Source organism: Rhodofomes roseus (assembly GCF_022264815.1).
Source record: "Rhodofomes roseus strain CIRM-BRFM 1785 chromosome Unknown C8Q71scaffold_11, whole genome shotgun sequence".
Classification (NCBI taxonomy): Eukaryota; Fungi; Basidiomycota; class Agaricomycetes; order Polyporales; family Fomitopsidaceae; genus Rhodofomes; species Rhodofomes roseus.
The window spans coordinates 228303-247987 of NW_025952967.1; the positions used below are offsets into that span (position 1 = coordinate 228303).

Below are 19685 nucleotides of genomic sequence, written 5' to 3' on the forward strand. Positions count from 1 at the left end.
CGGGCAGAGGGTGGATCATACCGGGGACCATAAACTCGCCCACCCAGGGGACGACTTGTAGCCGGACGGGTTCCTTATCTACGAGTCGCTGCGCCAGCACGATGTACGTCCGCAGCACGGCTCCGTTCTGCTCGTCGTGAGTGCATACAAATTCCGGACACTCGCTGCAGTATCGCACTAACCACAGTCGTCGACAGAATAACCTTCTCCACGACAGCGTCCATCCATTCGCTGAACCTTCCGATGAAACTTGGGTAGGGCTGAATGTGGCCCGGCATGACGGCGCGCCAGTTGCCCTTGTGCTGCATCTTGGTGAAGTAGCGTAGGCGGACTTTGCATGGGTGCCCAACCTGGAGTCTTGTCAGACACTACTGATACACATGTGGCGTTGACACCGAGACTGCATGGGATGCCCACCGATACGGGTACTATGCGGTCTTCCAGGACAGTTGGGATGGCGTACTCCGGGGCGATGGATTCTAACGGGCCGAGTGGGTCTAGATCAGTAATGCACTCTCCCCATTCACAGTTCCCGAGCAAGTCCCTCGTCCAACGTGGGTACCGATGTACGCCGACAATGAAGGAAGGCGAGTCAGAGGCCATGAGGAGCCGTAGCGGGAGGGTAACGACAATCCCCGGGTACGATCCCCTTCGCGCTCCTTATATTTTCTGCCCAGACTCGACACTGCCACCACCGTCTCTATGGGACGCGTACGAGACTCGTCGAGGCGTTGTAACAACGTGTTTCGTGATATGCGCGTGCCCGGTGAGTATAATGCACTGGCTGCATTGTCCGCCTTGTTTGGGCCTAGCAACGACGACTCGCAGATCCATTACAATAGAGTATGGTCTGACCAGCGGCGTTATAGAGGGTCAATGCAGCCGCTGTGCATTCCAGTAATCTCTAACCTGGTGGCTGTCATGTTTCCTTTCGACGCACATCGTCACGGTCACCGTTGTGGCGCTGGTACCATCCCCTAGTACTCACGTAGCTCATTTGCCCACCAGGAGCACGGCAAGCTTCAGCCAAAGTACCTTGGTCATACGAGGATGCATGCAACAAAGATTGAGACAGATGAGAAGACGAATCATCTGGCGCACCCCATTCTTTCACATCCGAACGACGACCGCCCTCCCTCTCTCAATGACTCGCAGGTCGTACCGTGGCCATTGCCAGTGAATCATCGCGCCGCCATGACCTTGCTCAGCTCCTTCAGTTGCAAGCTCCGCCACTTTGCGTAATCCTCGGCATCTTGATACTCCTCGAGAACATCAACGCAGCTCAGGCTCGTCTCTACCGTGGAGTCGGAGTCTACGGGCCTCAGGAATGGCGGGCCAGGAAGGATTGCTGCGCGCTCGACATAAGCAAGTCTCAAGATGACATTGACGAAGAACACTGGAAGCTTGCCAACCTTGCCTACAACAGAGATCAGGCGAGAACAGAGGTGATAGCGGAGGTCAGAGCCAGGCTGTGGCGAGGAGGCTGCCAAACGACGGGCGGCAGCGATGTCTGATCCGCATCCCGATTTGGTAGTCTGGTACTTTGTTCGCTTTCGCGTGCCAGTGCCAGCTCCGTCACAGCGTGTCGCATCCAGGTGCCGACTGCCATGTAACTTTGTATGCTGTTTACATAAACCTCCATGAAGTGGTTCCATATCCAGTCTACGCCCACGTTCGAGTTCACGGTACAGTACTGGTTTTTTTTTTCCACGTGCACGGCCGCTTCGATCGTACTAATACGTGTCCCTCCGCTGGCTATGCTGTGCATCTTCCATCCAGGCCAATGTCGCTCACAGGAATAAATTCAATTCCCGGGCGCAACAGTCGACACGTCAAGAGGTAGGAATACGAGACGCCGAAGGCGTGAAGTCCTGACTCCATGACTAGTGACTAGTTAGTAGTGACTACTTGTCCGAAGAGGTGACGCGAACACCCTGAACTTGACCGCAACCATCGTGAGTTGCCCATCCCTCCAACGTAGCCGATCAAGATGACAGTGTATATTCGCGGACATCATACGACAGGCGAGAGCGCGAAGTATGGCAGCATGTGAGGATACGATGTATCAGGTATAGGGAAGAAAGAGCCTACAAAATACAGCCAGCCAACAGTCTATGAATCGGCAACGCGATCTATATCGCCGCATATAACCACGCACGCGCCCGATACCTGTCAGGCGCAGCCTCTTGAGGTCATTCGGCACACCGCGTCGCATGTACGAGAAAGCAGAAGTGAGTCCAAAATCAAGTCGGGTGCAGTCGTCATACGAGGCTACAGATGTGTCGAGTGGGATATGTCGCAACCGTCTATCAAGTATGCGAGATCTACGAGGGAGGAAACAAAACAGTAACGAATGGAAGGAGAGCAAGGACAGAAAGGCGCGAAATCAGAGCTTCGCGATGATCAAGCCGATGACGACGACGATAATAGTAGAGGGCGCGGTGAAGACAACGTACGACCAGAAAATCGTGCGACTGATGAGCCGCTCGAAGGCGTCGCCCGACGCCGCCTGCGTGATCTGCGCGAGCGTGAGCGCGGGCGGGGACGCGATGATGAGTACGTTCGACACGATGAACACAGGGCTATCAAGTAATCAGTAACAGACCTCTTGGATAGACGGGAGGCAAACGCACTCTTCGAGAAGCCGCTGAATGTTGTACTTCGTCGCGACGACTAGCAACGGCAGGAGCAGCAACGGCGTGATCACCATTCTCGCTAGAATAACGACGATGACCGTTGTCGTCTCCCCCGAGTTCTCCTTCTGCACAGACCTCGGCTCCCGGTTCCTCCTGAAGCTGAATTTCTCGCGCAATTGGCTGGAAAGCGTCGAGAACCACGCCTTGCTCCCCTTGCGGATCGGCGGCTGGTGGGTCGGGAGCTGACTCTTGTCGGCCGGCCTCCAGAAGTATCCACCGAGGACGACTAGCGTGATGGGGATGGAGCAGTTGCCCATTTGAGTGATCGCGCCTGTGATGGGCGGGACGTGGTCCTCGATGAAAGATTGCAGCGGCCCGATTAAGGCGACGATAATCGACGCGAGCGCAGCCCACAGGGGCACGGTCATGAAGTCGTAGAAACCGATCCAGAACCTGCGGAGCCGGTTGAGCGTGTGCTGCATACGGGACGGCTGTTCCACGGGTGTCGACTCCGGGATTGTGTTTTCCAAAGGGGGAAGCAACGTGTTCTCATCGAGCACGCCTTCTTCGGCGTACAGTGATGACGCGCCTGATCCTGATGCTTGTGGCTGGAGTTCGGGCGAGATGGGTCGTGAACCCGGGAGCGACTTGGACTCCTCGACGCGAACATGCGTGAGGGTCTTTGCATCGTCCACATCTGTCAGAGTGGAGGCCTCGTGTCGCAGGGTCCGCTCCCCTTCGGCCGAATTGGAGCTCGCGACCTGTACCGGCTCGGTGGGAGATTGGTTAAGGTGTTTGTCTGAGTCTGGGTCGCCCGACGCCAAGAGCTTGACGCCAAAACTCCATCGGACCTAGCGAACCACACGTTAGAAGCTGAAAATCACTGCGCAACATGTTCTACGCACAATCATGCCAAGGGTAGAGTAGAGCACGAGATAAGTCAGTGCTCTACTCAGCATGGCGCTTTGTGAGTCGTCGCTTCCCCACTTCAGATCGGGGACGGTGACGACGAGACTCTGCATCAATGCTATCGGAAGTGTGTTTGAGTTCATGAACATAGCAGCCGCAATGGAATAATTCCTGCATTGTAGAGCCCAGTCAGCATACATTCGCCACGCTATTGCACGGATAATAAGTCATAATGAACAAGATCGAGTGTAGATTGACGTTCTGATCGACAAGACTTGTGATTTGCCTCCGCATGCTTATCCGGTGGCGGAGATCGGCCGCAGCGTTATCTTATCAAGACAGTGCCCGGATCAGCATCCGCCACAGAAGGGCCAAGGCTGGCCAAGGCCACAGATGAGCAGAGCGCTTGGCGATTTCGAGCTCGGCTCCGTACCGAGAACGCCAAGGAGCTCGCGTAGTTCACGAAGCCTGTCCGAAACGTCGAAGCAGGCTTCGCGGCACAGAAGCAGCCGGAATGACGGTGGCGGAAGAAGGGTTGCTCACCTTTGCGACCTCTTCAGCTTGAAGAGAGTTGAGAGTGCGAGCGCGACGACGGCCGAAACTACAGTGATGATGACGAAGAAGACTGGTATGACCCATAGCTGGGCGAGTTTGGCTACGGTACGGTAAGACGGTGTTGTGACACGAGTGGCCTTCACAACGCACCTGGTGTAAGGAAAAAGGCAACTTTGCCAAAGAGCAGTGCCGGCGTGAAGATGGAGACGTTGACGCGGTTTAGTTGCTGTTGCGTAGTCCATGGATGTCAGCGGCCTGCGGCATACTGGAAGCTGTGGCTCACCTTCTGCGTCTTCTTGTCAAGAATGCCCTGTACGGCAAGGATATAACCAGCAAAAGTGATGATGAAGACTTCAATGATAGACTACGGGACCGGTCAGCACCTGTTCCGACGGCGAGGATAGGACGTACTTCAAGGACAACCAGGACAAGTGGAGCAATTGGTGTTGAGGCCATGGTGACACGGGGCACTGCCCAAGGGCAGATCAGTGGAAGGAGAGGGCGCTGCCCGGGGGCGTATAGTGAATGAGAGGGCGCTGCCCGGGGGCGGATGGAGAATGAGAGGACGAGAGCGGTTCTGCCGATGCGTCATTTGTAGGGTACGCGGTGGCTGATTTCTTGAGTAACCAGAGCCACCCCCGGCGCACCCCATAGTGTCATACCAAGACCGTGTCGCAACTCCTCTGTCCCATGCGAGCGCTTCCCCCGCCACGATGCTACCTATATCCGGCTTCCCTCCCTTCCCTGCGGGCCATCCCCGTCGCGTGAAGGCTTCTTTTCTCGTCGCCCAGCCTGCGCAGTCGCCGAGCACCCCATATGCGGCACTGCCTCTGTCGCCTCTGTCGCCCAAGGCAACTCAAGAGATCTGCCCGCTCCATTTACCATGTCGAGCCTGCCCGACACGGTGTTATGGCCGAGAGTGCGTTACCTGCGCCCAGACGGCGTTGCATTCGTGGTTTGCATCTATTCGGCCTCCGACGCACATTCATGTTCGTAATAGGGTGTGATGTGATGGTTCGCCGCGTCGGCTATGACCAGTGGTTTCCTACGATTGGAAGTCGCGACCCTCCGTGAGTACGCTTCGTCTCGGGTTATCGATGGGTTTTGCCAAAAACAGACCTCTGGATCTGCGCAGTCAGAGATTCCACGTCGCAGGATTACACCCGGTGAGGCGTCCCAATTCAGTCGTCGGGATCCTGTTTGCGCGAAGTATTGAGCGAGAGAGCTGGTAGGGCATAGAGCCTTATAGATCAAGCAGCTGACTGATGTATCGCTAGCCTCCGATGAGGTTTGTTCTAGACTCTGCATGTCCAGAAAACCAGCAGTGCTTCCGTCAAGTGAGTTAGTTCCACTGAGCCACTCAATTTCTCGTCGACATGAGAGACCCCTGTTCTTGGGACCTTCTGCGTTGGTTGAGCACAAGGTCGCAGTCTGGCAGAAGACATACCGATCGAGCACCAGCGACGCTTCTGTGATCGTACATCCTCCTCACCCACCCGATTTCTCGTCGACCTGAGAGACCGGGGTCTGGGGCGACTGCGTTGATCGAGGTCACATCCTGCATGTCCGAGGCAGACAAATTTCGATCGATGGTCAGTACTCAGTAGCAGGAGCAAAAAGACGCGAGATGCTACCACTCACTGCAGCCAGAATTTGAAGCGTTCTGGAACGCATGCTCGTTCTCGTCGACCTGAGAGAGCGATGTTTGGGGTGCCTTCTATATTCATTCAGCATCGATCTCACTCAGGCTTTGCATACGAAACAGACTGAATACAACGGTGTTCACAGGCACCTACGTCATCGCTACCGCATGTTACCAGAAAGTGGAAGGTCAACAATGTTGCGCGAGCTCTTCACAGCTCTTGGAGCTTGAAGCTGAAGGTTGAACGTTTGAACGCGTCTCCGAGTCTCTGCGAGTCCGCGCCGACTTGTCTACAGATCCGATCGGCACGAGCGCTTAGGAGTGTGGCAACACCGTGATCGTCGAAGTTGAGGTTTGTTCTTCAACTGGACGATATGTATTATGTGACTGATGTTTACATAGCCCCAGGCCCTTAGCTCGAGGCTGGTCAGTATATGTTGGTATACGTTGGGGACGGCAGCGCATGCTGATAGTTCTCACATTATCAGTGACTTTGAGCGAACAGAAGGGAACAGCTTCCGAGGTAATTGATCGAAGACTCGGAGGTGAGCCTGAGTAATGATTCATGAATGACTCAACGTACAGGGTGTTCACTACTAATACCACTAACTTTATGAAAAGATGGCTGTCGCGCCCGTCTACGCCCGCATATGTCACAGTAATGAGTCCATAATTGAGCCGTCCGTGTCTGCAGAGCGGCCACGATATGATGTCAGGAAGACCGGCGCTCGGCGCCCTCAGGCTGAGGTGCGCACCGTGGCTCCCAATTGAAGCGTTATTGAGCAACAGCTCACGCGTTAGCCTTCGATAATATCGAATCATTCATGGTTCGAGGCCTGTGCCCCCGGTATGTAGCTTGGTTCCATTGACGATGTGCGGCCAGGTAGTCCACAGTGGGGATGATTGTCGTACTACTAACACTGGCAGCATTGACCAAAGAGGCATCGCATATGTTGCCGGTACATTGCGGCCCATTTGATGCCAAGTTTACGGGTGTAGTCGCTGCCTTCCGCTGTGTGGTCACTCATTGCTGAACGCATCTCTTCTTTTTCTCATCACAGCCACAGGCACACCACGCAGTCTCGTCGTGTTAACATGAAAACTGCATGTGGTACGAGAGCCAGCGCTCCGGTTCCGAGCCTGCCAAGGGATATCTCGCTGGTGGAGACTCCGGGCATGATCGCATTCTACTTGCTCCACGTTCTCACTCCATCCGCGGCATGCAATAATAAGACCTTACTACTCGGCCATCTCCCGCTGAGCGCACCCCTCACCGACAATTCCTCCGGCGATTCCACTGCCAGTCGCACGGCATTGCACCCGTCGACGACCGCTCGTCATTCCCCGTGCGTACGTGATTCTGCTGCTCTTCGCGTTCTCACAATGAGTAAGGGCTAAATGATTCCGTGTCCAGCGCGGCGCATCCTGGTTTGTACGACTGCTGACGCAAAAATGTCTCATGTATCGACGGGCCGCGGGCCTGCGCATCCTGTTGCGGCCCCAGGGACCCGAGGATCCGGAGCCTATGGTCGGATTGACAAGTCGGCCGTCATCGAGAAGCCGGCACGCTCGAAAAGGCGACAGGCTTCGTCGCGGCTGTGACTCACACTAGCTCCTTTCACCACATCGTTCTCGGTCGCTGCCAGTGGCGCGGTGTCTCACCTATGGATCTCGCAGTACGGCATTGTTGTGGAGCATGCGTCGTCTATGACTGATGGTGGATCAGGCGTGGGGTGACCGCTTTCTTGCCTCGGTGAGATGTTCATCTCTGTCTTTCCTACGGTGCTGTAGTGACATTCCGATGGGCACTGCATGTCCCTGCAGAATATTCCAGGCATTGGCTCAATTCAGGGGGTTGTCTTGCGAATAGAAGCGGAAAGATACGCTGAAGACTAGAATGGCTCTGGTGTAGCAGCTGAGTCGATGTTCTCGCCCCCTACGTCTAAGGGGTGAAGGAAGGTTGAATGACCTCGCGCACCTGGTGTCGGTGCCTCGTGCGCCGCAATGCTTTGCCGAGGCGACGCCCGCCTGAGGGAACATCTGGAATATCATCGAGCCACGGTGATGGTCCGACAGGGACACCATCGATATGGTCCACGCTTTCCGCCGACGCAGCTGAGCTAAGGTAATATGGTTCGCGAAATCGCAAAAGCTCTGAGCTCAAGGGCCGGAAATATATCGGTGGATAAAGAAGTTCTCAGTAAGTAAATGCTAGCACCCTGGTCGAACTCATTCAAGCGAGGTAAACAGCACCGACCGGGAAAAGGTATCCTGAATATGAATGAAAGTCCTTTGATATGTGCGCGTGGATTTATATTCTATGTGCTCCCAGCCTGAATGGGCAATACTTGTCTACGGCAATGAAGTTCATATGATACTAGCGTCGAGGAGGTTGCCTCTCACAGACTATGCTCAGTTCCTCCAACCCATCCATCCCAGACGACAGTACTGACATTCGCATGCAGCCACTCCTTGTCTCCAGGCTCGAGCTCGCAGCAGCCGCGAACTTCCAAGTAGCTCACCGACGACACCACGAACTCCTGGTCGCCATTGAGCGCGAAGCCCGTAGCCTCATGACATACACGCCGCGCCTCGAGCATCGCGCGCAGGTCCGAGCTGCGGAAGTTTTTGCACCCTTCGATCGTGAGACCTTGGAGGATGGGGCATAGCCAGTCGTCGTCGTCCACCTCCACCTCGGATTGTGCGGGGATAGGCTGAGCGAGCTTGCGCAGCACGTCTGCGGTGAGGCCGTCGCAATTAGTGAACCACGCGTCGCCGCAGTGCAGGTCTTGCGGGTCCGCCGCAAAAAAGTGGATGAGCGCTGCCGGGGTGTCAATCTCCACCATCGTTATGTGGTGAGCCTCCACGAGCGCTGCGCCTGCGGGCGAGGGGGCTGTGCACCGCGTGTACGATGTGTAGTCGACGACGGGGTACCCGAGGAGCCGGCCGTACTCCGCGATCACGGCGCCATCCATGTCGATGAAATCGACATTGCCCTGCCAAAATGGCGGCTTAGACGTATAGATGGGCGGCCCGCCATAGGAGCAGTCAAGATGTAGATTGTTGAGCTGAAGCCTAGATAAATCAGGGCAGCTTCTGAAACAGGTAAGGAGGTCGGCGAGCGAAAAGACTGCGTTGCGCGAGTCGTAGTCGGTAATACTGAGGATGATGATTTTGGGTGGCATCGCGAACAGAGGGAGAAATCTCTTGTACGAGTTGTTGAAGGCGACTCCACCAATGGAAAGTTGTTCCATGACAGGGGTGTAGAACTCGCCAGTGAGCGGTGCCGTTCCTTCGGTGCTGTTGATCGAGTCATCGACTACGAAGTCGAGAATGAGTGTTTTGAGCTGCTCTGCGCATCCTACGAGGTCGATATGGGGAAGCGGAAGCGAGCTGGAGTGCAGGAGCTTCATGCATAAGACCCTCCACCGTTTGACAGAGGGTAGGAGCGCCTCAATGGCGGCGTTCACCTGGGCCTTCTCCGTAGGGTCCTCCATAGATGGATCGAACCGGCGCACAATGTATATCTCGAGGGGATGATTTCGGGACCACGCAAGGTGCTGGTGTATCCTGGAGAGCGGAGTAGGGTCCCTGCCGACCCAGATCACGAAACGCGTCCAGAAGTGCGATGAGTTCGACATGGCTTCTCGCCACGCGGGTGAGACGGAGGCGAGACATTCCGGAGATGGGTGCTGAGGATTCGGGTCATCAGATGACAACCAAGGAGCTAGCGTGATGCCGTAGGAGTTTTCAACGTCTTGCCGTCTCCGTGGAGGCCCTGCAGCCTTGAACACATCGTTGAAGATGAGGAGGAGGACATCGGCCGGAAGATCAAGGACGGTTGCACAAGGCTTCCGGTCGCTCCTGATGCTGCTGTTCTCGGGCAAGCTGTCGGCGGTATCGACACTGACAGCTCTGGACGCGTTTGCACTGTCCACTGACGAGGCTGCGGTGGCTGCCTGCTCTGCCTGCGTACAGCGGCGTAATGAGTATGGTAATTAAGTTGAAATGAAACGAGACGAATGCTCGTTGCCTACCATGCTCTTACGTTCGTGAGTCTCCTGTATGAAGGTGCACTCTAAGTACTGTTGCTCGGTTGCAACTCGGTTGCTATGTGAAGTGGATGTGGATGTGGATGTGGATGTCGGCGGGGAGCCTGCGGGCCGGCGGGGCGACGCGCACCAGCGCTTCAGCTTGGCTTGGCCTGACCGCCGCCATGCGCGACTTCAATTATGCGCGAATCATCCCAGCAGCCTGAGTACAAGGTGTCCCTACCTCGTCCGACTTCCCACTGGCACAGGGAATGCGATCAGGCTCACACTAATTGACTTTTAACGTGCCTATCGCAAATTACTGTGTATCGCGACAACACGGCGTAGCTCGGAAATGAATATGAATACTTCAGTAGCAGTCTCAGTGTTAAACTATATATGTACGTAATGTACACTGTGGGATACGTGCGTCACGGTGTCAGGCCTAGGTATACTATGGATGAATAGTAAATACCTATTATTATAATATTACTTCCAAGCGGCATCCGAACCGTGATCGCATGAGCGATCATGCTGAAGTGGGCACATGTCTACTACGCATCGAAGAGATCACCTCTTACGCGGTAAATCCATATCCTCCTACCCAGTCATCCCAGACAACTAGTCGAACGTTCGCGTGGAACCACTCCTTGTCTTCGGGCGCAAGGTCGCAGCAATCGCGAACATTCAAATACTGCAGCGACAACACGAGAAATCCCGGATCGTCTGGACCTACAAATCCCGTTTCTTCATGTAATTTGAGCCGCATCTCAAATACCACACGCACGTCCGTGCTGCTGAACTGCTTGCACCCTTCGATCGTCAGCGCCTCGAGGTACGGGCACAGGTAGAACCAAGGGTTTTCCGCTTCTGGCCCAGCAATCCGCACGCGCCCCGCGAGCTTGTTCATTATGTCCGTGGTTAGACCATCGCAGTTTTTGAACCACGCATCCCGGAATTGACTGTCGTACGGAACGGTGGTGAAGAGGGTGAGAAGCGTCGTGGCATCGTGGATTTCTTCCAGCTTGACGCAGTCAGATTCCGGCAACCTGAGTTCATGGAACCCAGCAGGGGCCCAGCAACGCGTGTACGACATCCGCTCAACGCAGGGATGACCGAGAAGCCGGCTATATTCTGCGATGACGCTGGCGTCCATGTCGATGAAGTGAACGTCGGCCTGCCAGTGCTGCATGTCGAAGATTTCGCCGTGCGATTCCCAACAAAGGAGATGGAGATTGTCCAATGTGAGACCACGCAGGCTCCAACAGCTCCTGAGACAAGTGAGCAGGTCGAAAACGAGGAAGGGCGCGTCATGTCGGCTGTAGCCCGCGATGGAAAGGAAGGTGAGGTTGGGTGGCATGGCTAGGAGGGGGAAGGGTCCGACAAACAACCAGCGGAAGTGAACACCACCCATGGATAATTTCTTCAACGCGGGAGTGTGGAGCGCACCGGCCAGGTGTGAGTCCATTTCCTCGCGATAGACTAGATCGTCTATCAAGAAATCTAGAACAAGCGTCTCGAGCATGTCTGCGCGCCCCACGAGGTCGAGACACGGAAGCGGGATTGAGCTCGCACGCAGGACCTTCATACACAAGGTCTCCCACCGCCTGATCGATGGCAGAAGCACTCTGATGACGGCCTTCACCTGTGCCCTCTCCCAGGGAGCCTGTAGAGACGCGGACGGGTCGAGCCTGCGCAAGATGTAGATGTGGAGGGGGCGGTCCCGCGACCAAGCAAGGTACTCGCGGATTCTAGGCAGTGGGGTTGGATCTCTGCCGATCCATATGACAAAGTGCGGCCAAAAAACCGAGGAGATAGACATCGCCTCCCGCCACAAAGGAGAGACAGACGCAAAACATTCCGGGAAGGGGTATCGGGGATTCGGATCGTCGTACGGCGGCAGAGCAGCGATATGAATTCCAAAAGCGTGACCTTGTTGTATCTGTGGATGACAGACAGCATGGCTCGCATAGTCGATGATGATGATGAGGATCTCCGGTGGAAGGTCAAGGACAGTGATACGAGGCTTGGAGGCCCGGGTAGCACCGCTGTGCTTAATCGCGGCAACAGCGAAATGGCTGGACGAATGTGCACTGTCCGCCAGCAAAGCCATGAAGGCTGTTCGCGCTGCCCGGATCCATGCCTTTACAAACTTATTAGATGGGCCTCCAGATGACACGCCACATACTACATGATGACTTACCGCGCTCAGGCTTTCAGCCACGGTGGCTCGCTTCTGCCCGTCCATACAGTAGGTGCGTACTCACCTCAAACCAAGACCTCGGAGGAGGTTCTTTATTGATTGCTGGAAGCGCTGTAGATATACTGCTTGTTCCAATTCAAGTTGTTGTGGACCGTGGTTGCTACGTTACGTTCAAGTTGTGGCTTGTTGTGGCCAGGTTGTGGCGCACTCAGGTAGCGCGGAGCCCCGGGCCGCCGCGCCGAGGTTGGCCTCAGGCCTGAGCTGGTGATCAGTACAACAGCATTTGGTGCGCTCGTTGTATGTAAACACAATGACAGCGACGTACCGGTCACTCTGTATAACAGTAGGTATGTTGCGTTGTCGCAGCATCGAACCCCTCCAGCAGTAACACGCCGCAAGCTTTACATACCCGTCAAACTCACGCTTGCCAGTGATGACAACTTGAAATCTGCGATGCATAACAGGGATATATGGTACTAGATGCCTACAGTACAAAAATGAGTTAAACAGTCTATGAATCAGCCACACCCTCTACAGTGCAAACCACTATCACCACAACCACACCACCACCCGCCCGGCCATTCCAAGGCCGGACGATACATGCACAAACCCGTAAACAACATGTCACCACCAACCCGCTCAGTAGCGAGTCACGCCATTGCCGTCACACGTATGCACAAAGAAGTATGCGTAGACGAGATTCATCGCAATCGTGTATCATGATGTAAGATTGCGCATCGTAGACGAAAGCAATTCGAGATTAGAGCTTCGCGAGCACCAGCCCGACGACGACGAAGAGGATGGTGGAGGGCGGGGTCATGACGCAGTACGACCAGAAGACCGTGCGGCTAATAAGTCGCTCGAAGGCGTCACCAGACGCGGCCTGAGTAATTTGTGCGAGCGTGAGTGCGGGCGGGGACGCGATCAAGAGGACGTTCGCGACGACGAACACAGGGCTTGAATAAGGCATGTATCAGCATCAAGCAACATACAGGCACGGAACATAACACGCACTCCTCGAAGACTCGTTGTACGTCGTACTTCGCCGCGAGCGCCATCAGCGGGAGCAGCAGCAGTGGCGTGATCACCATCCTCGAGAGCACCGCCACGGCGACCGTCTTCGTCTCCCCAGGGCGCGCCTGCCTCCTCGTCGGCGGCCGCACCTCCTCCTCGGCGTCCGCCTCCCTCCTGCGCAAGCTGAACATCCCGCGCACCTGGCTGTAAAGCGTCGAGCGCGAGGCCCAGCTCGGGGAGCGGCTGAGCGTCTTGTGCGCCGGGAGCGCGCGCGCGTCCTCGGGGGGCGAGTAGAAGTACGCGCCGAGCACGACGAGCGTGAGCGGGATGGAGCAGTTGCCCGCGGCGTTGAGCGCGCCCTTGACGGGCTGGATGTGCATCTCGAGGATGTGCTGCAGCGGCCGCACGCACGCGACGAGCAGCGACGCGAGCGCGGCCCACAGGGGCACGGTCATGAAGTCGTAGAGCGTCCGCCAGGCGCTGCGGATGCGGTTCCGCGTGCGCCGCATGCGGGATTGCCAGAGCGAGGAGGTCGGCTCGGGGATTGGGCGCCCCATGGGCAGCTCGCTGTCATCCTCGCTGTCCCCGTCCGAATAGTCGTGGGCATAGACGGAGGGTGCGCCGGATGTTGACGCTTGAGGCTGGGGCTCGGGGGAGAAGGATCGAGAGCTGGGAAGCGACTTGGGGTCATCGGTGGTGGTGGGCGGATGCGTGAGGGTCTTCGTGTCGTCGACGTCAGTCAGCGAGGATGGTTCGTGGCGCAGAATGCGATCTTCCCCTGTTGAGTTCGGGAAGGCGGTCTCATCTCGTTCAACAAGGGGACTCGCAGGCAGTTCTTCCACGGTGTCTGGGTCTGCACTTGACAAGAGCCTAACTCCATAACTCCATCGGAGCTGGAACGAACCAGATGTGAGGATGCAAGAGATGATGAGAAGATGGAGTGTACGTACAACCATGCCCAGGGTAGAGTACAGCACAAGATATGTCAGTGCCCGACCGACCATAGCGTTTACGTTGTCATCGTCGCCCCACTTTAAGTTGGGTACGGTGACGACAAGACTCTGCATCAGCGCTATTGGCAATGAATTCGAGTTCATGAACATGGATGCTGCAACGGCAAAGCTCCTGCATCATGTGTCCAAGTCAGTACTGCGACTCAATGCTGGGATCGCTCAGCCACGGAATGGACACGATCGGAATGAGATTGGCATTGATGGCACATGGCCTGTGATTTGCTCCCGCACGAACGTGCCTGCCAGATTAGGCGCGTACGATCAGCCGCAGCCAGCATCTTATCAGATAAGCCCGGATTAGTCTTGCGCCCCTGCGCGCCTTATGGCGCAGCAATTGCACCGCCGGCGGCATAGGAGGCGATAGGGCTCGGAGAGGGGACAGTGCTCGGAAGGTGCCTATCGACAACGGAGCTTCCGGACGAGATGCTGGCTGAGGACGTGGCCACATGTAAGCAGCTTGCTGGGCGACCCTGCCTCGGCGTCGCACCGAGATGCCCAGGGTCTCGCCTAGTGGACGAAGAGCACTGCACGGCGAGGAACAAGCACTGGGGTGTGCGGGAGCAGAGCGAGGAAAGAATCGGAACGTGGACACTCACCGTTGCGACTTCTTCAAGCGCAGTAACCATCCGAAGACATACGCGACCACCATCGAGACACCAGTCGTGAAGACGAAGAATATTGGAATAATCCATAGCTCGCGCAGCTTGGCTGTATTCCGGTCAGCGTGTATAATGGTTGGGCGATAGCGGAAGCATACCTGGTGAGAGGAAGAAGGCGACTTTTGAGAAGAGCAGCGAAGGCGTGAACAGGGAAACATTGAGGCGGTTTAGTTGCTGGTGGGCAGCAGAGAAGTCAGTGGATGGAATGGCACCCGCAGAAATGACGCACCTTCTGTGTCTTCCTGTCAAGTATGCCCTGTGTTGCAAGGATGTATCCGGCAAGACACATGAGGAAGACTTCGAGAATAGACTGATGACCGACTCAGCACGCAGACCGTCTGCGGATTAGATATGCACGCACCTCGAAGACGACCTTGAGAAGGGGGAGGACTGGCGTTCCGGTCATGAATGGCGTGAGTTGAGGGCGCTGCCCGCGGGCGGATGGGAGGAGAGGGGAGGGACTGCAGTGCTTGCCCGATGCGTCATATGTAGGAGCCGCGGCGGCTGAGCGCCGCGCCTGGCCCATCCCATGCGGGCGCTTCTCCCGCTCTCCTCTTCCCATATCCGGCTTCCCTCTGCTCCCCGTCGCCGCGCCGCTCGTCTTCTCTCGTCGCCCAGCGTCCGCAGCCGCATCGCATCGTCGGCGCTGCTGCTGCCGTCGCCTCTGTCGCCCAGCACCGCGTAGCCGCTGCGCTTCCGCCGTCTGATGTGCCTTCCATGCTTCAGCCGAGAGCTTGTACGCCACGCCCAGACGTGCACTGGTAGTGGACCACCTTCGGCGACCGGTGCAAACGTACGGTTCCCAATAGGGTACGGTGCGAACCGTATCTACAGCAGTCAGTAATGCACTTGTCGCCATTGGATCTCTCAGCGGGTCACGACCCTCCGTGAGTACACACCTTCCGCGGTACTTACAGTGCCAAAGCGATCCACGCAGCCTGAGAAGCTGGAGTGCACAAATTACGCGCCCATTTCACCGATACGTGTCCATTCAAAGTTGGGACCCTGTCTGCACGAGGGCATCCCAAGCGCTTGTCTGGGAAAAGGGAGGGAGAGGTTAAGGAGAGGTGGCCGGGATCGATCGTTGTGGACAAGCAGCTGACTGAAGCTGAGTAAGTTTGTCACTGCGAGTTGCTCGAAAAAAGGTTGGAATTCAACCTGGACAGCAGGAACACTAGTTCCGCCCGTCAGCGGTCCTTCCGTGCTCAACTTGCGCTTTTGGGCTGTATCCTTCGTACTAGTTCATGAACGCCGACTTCTTGCTGCCTGTCAGTGACAACCCACTCCTCCTCCTCCTCCATCATTGTCGGGTGCAGTGGCGAACTGTCGGAAGCGCTCGGTGCCATATAGTAGTACACTGTATGCGCTGTTAACCAGTATTGAGCCGCCTCACAGGGCACTCTTACAATACTGACTTTATGCAGCTTGTGGCTACCTCCGTGCTCTGGAGACTGCGTCGAAGTTAGCCCTAGAACGGGGAAGAGAGAGGTGGGTCTACTGCTATACTATATGCGAGCGCCACATGCTGAAATCTTCGGGTTCAGGACATGAGTGAGATACACCTATACGCGTGTCACATATGTTGGCGTTGACGTCCTTGGGTGGCGTCCACAGTGATCGCTGTGGTGAGCAGGAACGCAAAAGCCCGAGGCCAAAGACGAGAGTGAATGTGTCGTCAACAAAGCGTCCGCTTTGTCCTTTGTTCTTTGTCTTCGCATCCCTCATATATGTGGCGCGTCCCCCATATGTTCTTTATATCCGCAGAGACAATCTCATAAGCGGAAATCAAATACAAGTCTCGCATGAGATTGCTTCAAGTATCGTCAACGCTTGACGCCACGCCCCTATATCCCTCCAATAAATACGAAGGATCCAATCGTATTATGTCTCCCCTTCTCTTTGGCACAGCTGCATCATGCCGCCTCCTCGTACTGACACCCGCAGAGATCAAGTACCCAGGTTGACAGATATCGACCGCGTTCTCGACGTCCCGATCTTCGAACCGCCTGACATCATCGCGTCCGCCAACCCGCGCGCATTCTCTGCATTCAGGATCAATTGTGGCGCCCCCTCAGCATCGACATCCAATGTTCCTCGATTCCCCTGGATGCTAGTCGCACGTCCTGCTGCTTTCGTGGACGATGATTCGCCGTCTCATCCTGTACGCACCCTTCTCAATTATTTTCATCGATTCACGCTGAAATGACGCGTCTAGCGCGGGACCTTCTGTTTCGTGCGCTTGCGGATGTATACATGTCTACGCTGGATGAACGTACCGCGGGTTTATTCCCAGGGCAGCACGCCCAGCGATCCGAGGAATCTCTGGACGGACTGGATGTCCGCCATCATCGAGGAAGAGTCGGGCTCCCTTACAGTCGTAAGTCGTGGCCCCTCCCGCACTTCACTTCTTAAGCTAGATATCTCACCCTCACATCGTGCATTTCACAGTGCGGCACTATTATCAAGTCATATATTGTACGCGCAGAACGTATGCACGACCGACGGCTGATCCGACTCCGGGTGATCCCGTACTTTGGGGAGATGTACGTCCCCGACCTTTCTATGGCGCGAGGAGCGATACTGCCGCGGGTGCCGCTTGCCTCGGTCGAATACTACCGGCGCTGTTTGGACGCAGTAAGTGTATCTACGAACCGAGGCGCCAGGACAGGCTGATCCGTGGATCATTACAGACCACCGTCTGGGCCGGGATCCTCACCGACGTCGTGTCCAAGCAGACCGGCACACACACGTTGTCACACATCTGGTACAGAGTCGCGCTGGAGGTCTGTACTCTGCCTCTCCCCGCCCTTCCCTTCATACTCGTACTCACCGCATAACTCAGCTGAACGACCGAGCTATGGAGAAACGGTACCTGGCGACGGTCCACGGCGGTCCGTACGACATCCCCAGCCGACGCTGCTACCTGCGCATCAGCCTCGGCGAGAGCGTCCTCTTGCTCCCGGGGGACCTCAGCAAAGCCGTCTTGCGTGCGATGGGGGCGACGGTCTGGGACGAGGCGGAGGCAGTGCTCGGAATGGCCCATACGGAGTATGCACCGGCGCGGGTTCTACCTACCGTTTGCTGCGATCCTGGGCGGGGCGTGCTGCGGACCACACCAGCGACGGTTGAATGGGTGCGTTATACCTAATCACAAACGTCTTCTCGTGAACTCGAGTCGTGAAGCATTGACTCGGAATACACGGCGAGCGACGGCGGCGCGAATCGATGTGCAAGCATCTGAATCAGAATTCAACCCCTCCTTTCCGGACATCCCAGACAGCCCACGCGCGACATGAAACGGGGATTGACAAATCCAGAATTGACTAAGTGTACAAATGTGCTAAATGTCTGGTATGATATTGTATACAAATTGCAAGCAGACGGCTACATGCCTCTATAACATTGCCTAGGCAGCGACCGAGCTCAGCGAGCTCGCCGGGGCCTTATCCGGGCACTCGAATTGGTATGTCCAGTCAATAAACGAGAAAGATTAGAAGAAACGACGAGATGGGGTGTACCAATGACGGCCCCCACTCTAGAGTCTAAACTCCGAGGGCGAGGACGTCCGCCTCGCTCCAGTCACCATCCTCCTCCAGCTCAAATGCATCACATCTCATCATCGTCAGCCATCTCGCGCGCTCCTCGGCCTTCCTCCCGCTGCCTGGCGTCGCAGGTTTGCTCCCTGTCACGACTCCGTCACAGCCGGAAGCGTACCCGCGGCGCTTCCGCAGCATCATGCCCACGCCCATGGGGACACCACCGAAGGGTAGCGTCGTCGGGTCTGGCAAATTTCCTCGGGACGTGAGCGAAGGAAGTAGGGGCGGAAGAGTGGCCTGCGAGGAGGCGTACGTATAGATCCGGATGCGCTGTGCCGATGACAGGGTAGGCGCGAGGAACGACAAGATGTAGAGCTGAAGCTCGATCGGCAGGCTCGTAAAGCGGAAGGGTAGTAGAGGCGGCTCCGCAAGGCTGATCGACGAGAAGAGGCCACTTCGAGTACACGGTACTAGTGCTCTTGACGCGGAGGGCGAACGGACACTCCTTGGTTTAAGCAAGACCGCCCGCGCGTACTTCAACAGGCTAAGAGCCTCGCGTTCAGTCGCCTCCCTCAGGTGCCTGTTCCGCTGGAGCGCACGCGCCAGCTCCTTCTCACTGTCCTGCCAGATGGCATCGCCTGCCCGCAGCGCGCCCTCGTCGTCGCTCGCGGACGTCTCGCCGGACGCGTCGGGATCAGCATCGGCCAGCCCGTTGGCGTACATCTCGAGCTTCGCGAGGGTGAAGTTGTGTCGGTGTATCGCACGGACGATGGTACGTGCGCCGCGCAGGCCGAGTCTGTTCCCGTTCGCACGGAGGGCGCGCAGGCGGCAGCGAGGAGAGGATATGTACTCAACAATGTGTGGGGCAGATGCATGCGTGAGGCCGAGTACGGATAGCTGCATCTCCTGCAGGTGCGGTGCGTCCAGGACCGGTAAGAATCTCGCGATGAACTCGTCGGCGAGCGCGGTGTTCGTGGTGAGGGAGAGCGTCTCGAGCTGGGATGTGTTCAACGCCTCGGCAAACGCAGTAGCGACATCTGGGTCCGCAGAGAACGCGTTCTGACACCAGTCAGCTTGACATGCTCGATGATATGGACTGGCGACTCACGTTCTGCAAGAAGAGTTCCTTCAGTGATGTGTTCTCCCTGAGATATTCGATGATGGCGCGCAAGCCTCCGTCGCCTATGCCGTTCGAGTTCAAGCTAATCTCGGAGATGGGGTACTGCCTGCCCTTCTCCGTGCTGAGGAACCCGAAGAGTAGCTCGCATCCCGCGTCACCAAGCTCGTTGTGTCCAAGGATGAGCTTGGTGACGTTCCGGCGTGCACGTATGTCAGAGATGACTTCCGCAGCACCTACGCGCGAGCTCAGTTAGCCTCTCGTCGCAGTGCTATCGTCGAGTGCCTACCTTCCACTGAACAAAGTCCCGCATCCAGGCTCTCGATGTGGCTCCGGGCCGAGAGCGGGACTTTCGCGACCGACATACGCC

The 19685-nt window shown here is 56.4% G+C and overlaps 6 protein-coding genes across 6 annotated transcripts; 1 reads left to right on the top strand and 5 right to left on the bottom strand.

The window, feature by feature from the left end:
• Positions 1 to 1982: 1982 nt before the first annotated feature.
• C8Q71DRAFT_66634 (auxin efflux carrier) lies at positions 1983 to 4809 on the bottom strand. The gene is made up of 7 exons (XM_047919660.1): positions 4512 to 4809; positions 4384 to 4464; positions 4251 to 4326; positions 4089 to 4200; positions 3542 to 3716; positions 2634 to 3487; positions 1983 to 2582 (listed from the first exon to the last, which is right to left on the bottom strand). Exons 1-7 carry the CDS (start codon positions 4554 to 4556, stop codon positions 2387 to 2389), a joined length of 1539 nt encoding a protein of 512 aa, XP_047778391.1. The 5' UTR covers positions 4557 to 4809; the 3' UTR covers positions 1983 to 2386.
• A 3134-nt stretch (positions 4810 to 7943) lies between these two features.
• On the bottom strand, positions 7944 to 9988 carry C8Q71DRAFT_66688 (uncharacterized protein). Its single transcript, XM_047919661.1, has 3 exons — positions 9780 to 9988; positions 8146 to 9710; positions 7944 to 8094 (listed from the first exon to the last, which is right to left on the bottom strand). Exons 1-3 carry the CDS (start codon positions 9780 to 9782, stop codon positions 8061 to 8063), a joined length of 1602 nt encoding a protein of 533 aa, XP_047778392.1. The 5' UTR covers positions 9783 to 9988; the 3' UTR covers positions 7944 to 8060.
• Positions 9989 to 10104: 116 nt separating this feature from the next.
• Positions 10105 to 12388, bottom strand: C8Q71DRAFT_760637 (uncharacterized protein). Its single transcript, XM_047923837.1, has 2 exons — positions 11977 to 12388; positions 10105 to 11916 (listed from the first exon to the last, which is right to left on the bottom strand). Exons 1-2 carry the CDS (start codon positions 12019 to 12021, stop codon positions 10351 to 10353), a joined length of 1611 nt encoding a protein of 536 aa, XP_047778393.1. The 5' UTR covers positions 12022 to 12388; the 3' UTR covers positions 10105 to 10350.
• Positions 12389 to 12736: 348 nt separating this feature from the next.
• On the bottom strand, positions 12737 to 15068 carry C8Q71DRAFT_708330 (membrane transport protein-domain-containing protein; the record flags this gene model as incomplete). Its single annotated transcript, XM_047920613.1, has 7 exons — positions 12737 to 12932; positions 12991 to 13883; positions 13941 to 14115; positions 14600 to 14711; positions 14761 to 14836; positions 14892 to 14972; positions 15024 to 15068. The coding sequence occupies 7 exons, from the start codon at positions 15066 to 15068 to the stop codon at positions 12737 to 12739; spliced, it is 1578 nt and encodes a 525-aa protein (XP_047778394.1).
• Positions 15069 to 16621: 1553 nt separating this feature from the next.
• On the top strand, positions 16622 to 17996 carry C8Q71DRAFT_66826 (uncharacterized protein). Its single transcript, XM_047919663.1, has 4 exons — positions 16622 to 16823; positions 16878 to 17039; positions 17111 to 17296; positions 17353 to 17996. The coding sequence occupies exons 2-4, from the start codon at positions 16916 to 16918 to the stop codon at positions 17808 to 17810; spliced, it is 768 nt and encodes a 255-aa protein (XP_047778395.1). The 5' UTR covers positions 16622 to 16823; positions 16878 to 16915; the 3' UTR covers positions 17811 to 17996.
• Positions 17997 to 18204: 208 nt separating this feature from the next.
• On the bottom strand, positions 18205 to 19680 carry C8Q71DRAFT_708918 (RNI-like protein; the record flags this gene model as incomplete). Its single annotated transcript, XM_047920647.1, has 3 exons — positions 18205 to 19257; positions 19307 to 19551; positions 19605 to 19680. The coding sequence occupies 3 exons, from the start codon at positions 19678 to 19680 to the stop codon at positions 18205 to 18207; spliced, it is 1374 nt and encodes a 457-aa protein (XP_047778396.1).
• Between the last annotated feature and the right edge of the window lie 5 nt (positions 19681 to 19685).